The sequence below is a fragment of the Octodon degus genome, unplaced genomic scaffold, assembly GCF_000260255.1.
Source record: "Octodon degus isolate 3935 unplaced genomic scaffold, OctDeg1.0 scaffold00405, whole genome shotgun sequence".
Taxonomy (NCBI): Eukaryota; Metazoa; Chordata; class Mammalia; order Rodentia; family Octodontidae; genus Octodon; species Octodon degus.
This window is the reverse complement of record NW_004524981.1, coordinates 240,549-247,176: the sequence shown is the minus strand read 5'-3', so window position 1 is coordinate 247,176 and position 6,628 is coordinate 240,549. Positions and strand designations below refer to the sequence as shown.

The 6,628-nt window shown below is 46.0% G+C and overlaps 2 protein-coding genes across 2 annotated transcripts in view; one reads left to right on the top strand and one right to left on the bottom strand.

Moving 5' to 3' along the window:
- Znrd1 (zinc ribbon domain containing 1) overlaps window positions 1-2,671 on the bottom strand; it is a 4,591-nt gene extending 1,920 nt beyond the window's left edge. Inside the window, exons 1-3 of the mRNA XM_004648408.2 lie at window positions 2,317-2,671; window positions 2,069-2,169; window positions 1,209-1,318 (exon numbers count right to left, since the gene is read on the bottom strand). Coding sequence (XP_004648465.1) covers window positions 1,209-1,318; window positions 2,069-2,169; window positions 2,317-2,452 — 347 coding nt within the window. The 5' untranslated portion in view covers window positions 2,453-2,671. The remainder of the gene's footprint in view (window positions 1-1,208; window positions 1,319-2,068; window positions 2,170-2,316) is intronic.
- Window positions 2,451-6,628, top strand: part of LOC101569615 (putative uncharacterized protein ZNRD1-AS1) — a 6,313-nt gene continuing 2,135 nt past the window's right edge. Inside the window, exons 1-2 of the mRNA XM_023708585.1 lie at window positions 2,451-2,469; window positions 4,574-4,589. Coding sequence (XP_023564353.1) covers window positions 2,451-2,469; window positions 4,574-4,589 — 35 coding nt within the window. The remainder of the gene's footprint in view (window positions 2,470-4,573; window positions 4,590-6,628) is intronic.

Sequence of the window (6,628 nt, the reverse complement as noted above, 5' to 3'; positions counted from 1 at the left end):
AAAAAAAAAGGGGGGGAAGGAAAAAAAAAAAAGAAATTATAGATATCAAAATTACCAGGCACAGAATGTAAATATACATTAATGTATTTAATATACATTTAAAAATAAAAGAGGGCCGAGGAAATAGTTCAGTAAAATAAGCTCTTGCCTGGCAAGCACAAGGGCCTGAGTTCAATCCTCGGTTCCGTAAAAAATTAAATAAATAAATAAATAAAAATAAAAATAAAAGAATTTATTTATTTTTTAATTTATTTATTTGTGTGTGTGTGTTGTGTGTGTGTGTGTTTGCGTGGCCAGCTCAGCCCGCCTGGGGGTTGGGCTGGCTGGTATGTGGTGCTGGGGGATTGAACCGTGGTCCCGTGCTTTGCTAGGCTTGTTCTAAGTAGGTGCTTTAGACCACTGAGCCATCTCACCAGCCCAAGAATTTTTTTAATGCTTTAAAAAAATTTTTTTTTTTATTTCTGTGTGTGTGTGTGTGTGTGTGTGTGTCCAGCTCAGCCCACCAGGGGGCGGGGCTAGCTGGCTTGTGGTGCTGGGGGATTGAACCGCGGTCCCTGTGCTTTGCTAAGCTTGTTCTAAGTAGGTGCTTTAGACCACTGAGCCATCTCACCAGCCCAAAAGAATTTAAATTTAAGTATCTGAGAGCTATTTAAAATGAGATTTGAAAGGTCAGCTGACATAAATTGCAACAATAAATGCCCTATAGAAATCAGCCAAAAGGCAGTAGGAAGAGAAATGAGACAAGTGAGAAAATAGGATTAAGGAAAAGAAGGCGAGAATTGAGAACATGGAGGAAGGGCAATATTAACTGAGATAATATTCCAAAATGTATGCAAAATAAATCCGTTCTCAGCTTCAGAAAGTCTAACAAATTTCAAACATCAACGAAAAGGAGGAAGGCAGGGATGTGGGTTAGTGGTAGAGTGCATGAAGCACACATGAGGCCCTGAGGTCAATCTCCAGTGCCATTTCCAAATGGAGATTAAAAAATACCTGGGCCAGCAACACTCTGGAAGCTGAGGCCAGCCTGAACCTACGTATTGAAACCCTGTTTCCAAAATCAATCAACCAACCATCTACCCACCACCCACAAATTTCCCTATTAGGGATGGGACAAAAAAATTGTTTAGTACAATACCTCCGTTACTAGATTTCAATTAGCAAACAGACCACAAAGGGGGGGGGGTGAGGGAGGGAGAAGTACCCACTTGCAGTTGGTGCAGGTGTAGAAGACAGTCTGCCCCTCATCAGCTGAGCGCATCTGTCTGGTGTGGTAGGCCATTCCCTCGTGGCCACATCGAGAGCAGCGTCTGTCAACCTAGGGAAAAGCAGGCTGCTTAAGGAGGTGCAGACATATCCCACTTTTTTTTGTTCAAAGAGGAATCAAGGGGCCAGCCAGATAGCTCAGCGGATTCTGGGGGTTCGATCCCCGGAGCTGCCTGGCGCGCCCCTGGAGAGACGGCAATTGAGACTGGGCGTGGTGGCACATGCCTGTAATCCTAGCTCTTGGGAGGCTATAAACAGGCGGAGCATTACAAATCCGATCTAGTAGTGAGACCCTGAACACCCTGTAGACCCTACCCTAAGATACACAAAACAAAACAAAACAGGGGCCGGGGAGATAGCTCAGTACAATAAGCACTTGTCTGGCAAACTCAATGGCCTGAGCTCAATCCCCAGTTCCACAAAAAAACAAAACAAAACAAACAAACAAAAACCCAAAACCTAATAGTTGGGTCAAGGGAGATGGCTCAGCAGAGTGGGCGCTTCCCTGGCAAGCGCAAGGGCCTTAGCTCAATCCCCAGTTCTGCCAAAACAAAACAAAACAAAACAAAACAGGAATCAGGCTATCACATCTGTCAATTATCCTCAACCTAAAGATCCCCTCCTTATTGGGAACAAAACTCTAGATCTCTGCGATCGCCTCTCCATGTCTGCCCCATCCTCTATAGAACCGACTTTCAGGGGGCCGGGGAGATAGCTCAGCGGCATAAGCGCCTGCCTGCCGGGCTGTTCAATCCCAGGCACCGCAATTAAAAAACAAAAAACCTGGATTTCACCAGCTTACCACGGGTCCCTGGAACTCCGGTCCTTCCTCGCCCCACTGAGGCACGGCTGTCCCCAGTTTGTGCAGCACAACTGAGGTCTTCACCACCTTTCCTTCCAAGTCTGCACGGGCAGTGAAAGCTGTTCAGTGAAAGCCCTTCCCCTGGGTATTCCCCGACCACTGAGCGAGCGCCCCCGCCGCGGGGCCCCCTCCTCATCCAGCCAGCTGCACACCCAGCCTCCGACCGCCGCGGAACCCCTCGCCCTCACCCCTCACGCTGACGGGGAAGCCGCAGCGAATGCAGGCGAGCGTGTCTTGCGCGCCGGGCAGAGGCAGGACGGAGCCGCACTCCGGACAGAAGTCCAGATCCGACTGAAAGCTGGAGCCGGTGCTGGCGAACTCCATGTCTGGCCTGCGGCGGAGTCTGCAAACCAGAGAGAAGCCTGCCGCTCCCTCCGCGTGTCCCTCCCGACTCTGACACCAAGGAGCCGGGGAGTCTCAGCCCGCGCGGGGCGCTGCGGAACGTGGGCCTCCCAGCTGGCTAGGGACGAGACCCGAAACTGCCGGCTAGAGCGCCCACGGCGCGCGGCCCGTGGGGCACCGAGCGCTCGGCGGGCTAGAGCGTCGACAGCGCCTGGCCTCGCTCGTTTGTGACGTCAGAATCGTGCGACCTTGTCATAGAATCCTGGGAAGAGCTGAAAGGCGGTTTATGGTGCTGTTTATCTCCCTGCTCTTGTGCCCACGTGTAAGAAAACCGAGTAACCTAGGAGTCCTGCTACTTTTCCTACTAGAACGCAGTCCTGGGATACTTTTTTACCCCCTTTCATCCTACACAGATCTAGCTGCGGGAGCGGGAGTAGTCCTGAAAACCAGACTATTGAATACTGACTGACAGATTAGAGAACCACAGCTTGCTGGTCCCGAGACTGTTTCTCCCTTTTGCGGCTGCGTACTCCTTAAAAACAAAAGCAAGCGTTCTGGGGCTGACGGTTAGACTGTAGTTAGGATCCTGCGTGTCGTGGGCTCCCTCGGAGACGAACGGGCTCCGCGCGCTTCTCGGGTCGGTTCAGGGCCAGTAGAAGGGCGAGCCAGCTTCTTGCGCGTTGGGAGTGGTGAAGGTGAAAGCAGGAGAGGAACAGACCCAGCGAGGTGAAACAGGGATGCGGAGGGCCGCCTCGCGAGAGAGATCAGGACCTTGGAGGTGTTGGCATAGAAGAGACTGGAGCTCTTCTCTCTTAGGCTCTTGCCGGATCAGACTTGCCCCTGAGGTAGACTTTAGTAAGGCTTAGGTCATTTGGCTCACAGTTGAGGGCCACCTTCCGTCTGTCCTCGTTTCCTTACTTCCAGCTGTAAATCATTCATTTGGTGGACAGGTGACCACCCCCTCCCCGTCTTTTAAACAACATGGAGAAAGATGAATATCTTTAGAAATCCTGCTATTTTCATTGATATTTAGCCTATAATGTAAGAAACCTGTCCTGTAAGAGGCAGCTTCTAGATGAGTTTCCTATGTCCCTCCTGACCTTACGACCGTCGAACCTGATAGCTAAACTAAACACCTTTATGTAAGAGTTCTGGAATCATCACTGTTTTTCTCTTCAGAAGGCCACAAGCTAGCGCGCGCCACCACTCCCAGTCTCAATTGCCTGCTCAGCATGCCCGGGGGCGGGCCGGCCCTGCAGGCCTGGAGATGCAACCTGGCCCCTGCGCTGCTTGCAAGCGCAGCTGAGCTATTTGGCCAGCCCAAGACACTTATGACATGCTGTATAATTTGACTTAACTGTGAGAGTTGATGCCATTTTGTTTAATCTCCTAAAGGGTTGCCTGTTGCTGAGTCCATGATGATAGACAGTCTTTTGTTTCACTTTTTTTTCCCCTTAGAGCAGGCATTGAAATTGCACTTTCCTCCCCAGCTATGCTTGTCAACCATTCAGCCAACACCCACCATGAATCAAATTCGAGAGCAATAAAAGAACACAGGCATTATAAGGCATGACTTTTCAACAAAACTTCACAACGTGTTCAATAAATATCTATGCCAGCCTTTGAGCCAGTGCTGGGACTAATAGCTGAAGTCTGTGTTCTCTGACTCATAGAATACAGAATAATTAGAATATAATGAAGGTGCATTTATAGGTAGAAAACCCGAGTGTGCAGAACATAGACAAATGCCTGTAAACTTCAAAGAAGAATGGTAAATGCTTTAATAAAATATACAATGTTACTGTAAATATAAGAGAAAAAGTTGCTTAGATATGTGATAAAGATAATCAACAACTTATAAGCTTTGAGGGCAGGGAGATGACTCAGTAGAATAAGCGCTTCCCTGGCAAGTGCAAGGGCCTGAGTTCAATCCCCCGGTTCTGCCAAAGGAAAAAAAAAAAAAAAAGTTGTAAGCTTTGAGAATTTGGGATCAGAACTGTAATGTTAAGTACTATGTTAGCTGCTATGTACAAATAAAGATAGTTGGTTCTTGTGTTTTGGGTTTTTTGTTTTTTTTTTGTGGAATCAAGGATTGAACTCAGGCCCCTGTGCTAGCCAGGTAAGCGCTTATTCTACTGAGCTATCTCCCTGGTCCCAAGATAGTTGTTTTTTAAAGTCTCAAAATAGCACATACAGGCTAAGAAAGATGTGCTCAAGTCGGTGAGACCAAATATTAGATATTAGATTGTCTCCAAAAACATAAGATGTCATTATATGTGAACATTTATAATTCCTACATTTAATTTTTTTAATTTTAATTTTATTTTATTTTTTAGCAAAACCAGGGATTGAACTCAGGCCCCTGCGCTTGCCAGGCAAGCACTTATTCCACTGAGCCATCTTCCCAGCCCCAATTCCTACATTTTAAAAGCCTAAATTTCACTTTGTTTTGAGAGGCTGGATCTTCTTCTTCCCCCTCCCCCTCCCCCTTCCCCTCCCCCTCTCCCTCCTCCACCACCACACCACCTGCTGGATCTTCTTCTTCTTCTTCTTCTTCTTCTTCTTCTTCTTCTTCTTCTTCTTCTTCTTCTTTCTTCTTCCTTCTTCCTTCTTCCTTCTTCCTTCTTCCTCCTTCTTTCTTCTTTCTTCTTTCTTCTTCTTTCTTCATCTGGAGTTTTTACCCCTCTGAAAAAGTCTTACTGTGTAAAAAAATAAAAATAAAAACAAAAAACAACAAAAAAGTCTTACTGTGTAATTTAGGCTGGCCTGTAACTTATAACAATCCTGCTTTAGCCCCTGAGTGCCAGAATTATAGTTGTTCATTATAACCAGCTGTAAGCCTAAATTTCAGTATCAAAATATTAATATATTTTACAAAAAGTTTAAATAAAATGAAATATTAATATATTAATGTATGAATACATCTTGTCACCATGTAAACCATCACTGATTTTCAAATGAATTGTAGAAATAAAAAATATTTTAAGTGCTTAGAGGAAGACAAAATCACTGACAGAGAAGACTGGACAGACTAGAGAAACAGAGGCTGAACTTATAAATGACAGCGGCCATTTAATGAGAACTTACATATAGTCTGCTTTGTGGTGATCTTTACCGCTAATTCACTTTTGTTCCTTAAGTCCCTGAGAGGCATATTTTTGTCTTATATCGGTTTTATAGATGAAGAAACTGGCATAGAACTGATACTCCCTCATGTACTTTGGACGAAGTGGCATTCAGATTTATTGCTGTCAGTCTCCAAAGCCCATGCTTTTAACCATGGATGGTATCAAAGCTGTCCTCAGTGTATACCACCTTCAGTAGCCTTAATATGACCTCATAGTAAGCTTAGGTTAGAGAACAGCACACAAAAAGATAATAATCTTTGTGTTGCCATCACCTGCCCTATAAATAAACCTAGAAAAGTGATGGTGAACCTTTTAGAGCTTTCAGTGATACCAATACCCCGCTGCACCCCATAGCTTCACTCTGACTGACCCAGAGCAACCAAAAGTTCCTATTCTGAAAGGTTCAATGAGGAATGGTCTCAAATTTAGGGTGAAGGATGATTGGCAGCATAAGGCAGCTAAGTAGAGGGGTGGGTGACCAAATAATAAAATTTCAGAGCAAGGAGCAGAGAGCTGTATGTGCTGATGGAGTTGCAGAGAGCCCAACTGAAGAAACTACTGCAAAAACACAAAAAGATGACAAAATTGGAATCTAGTATCGCAGAAGACAAAGGAGGCAAGGACACTGAAAATTTTCGCAAAGATGTGATTGGGCAATACTTCACCAAGAAGCCTGTATCTTCTGTCTTGCAACCCTTGATACAAGATTCAGAATGGTTTACAATGAATCCACAGGAAAAGTATGCTTTCTAGTTCATAAGAAATTAAAGATACTCTTTTTATTAAGAGAGGGTTTGCTGGGCTGGCAAGATAGCTCAGAGGACTAAAGTGCCTGCTTAGGCAAGCACAGGGAGCCCCACTGGTTTGATCCCTTGTACCACATGCTTTGACCCGCCCTCAGGGTGGGCTGAGCTGGCCACTGCACTGCTGGCCACAGACTCCCCACGCAGTGGCCAATGCCTGTAATCCCAGCGCTGGGGAGGCTGAAAACAGGAGGATCACTATGAGTCAGCTGAGTAGTGAGACCCTG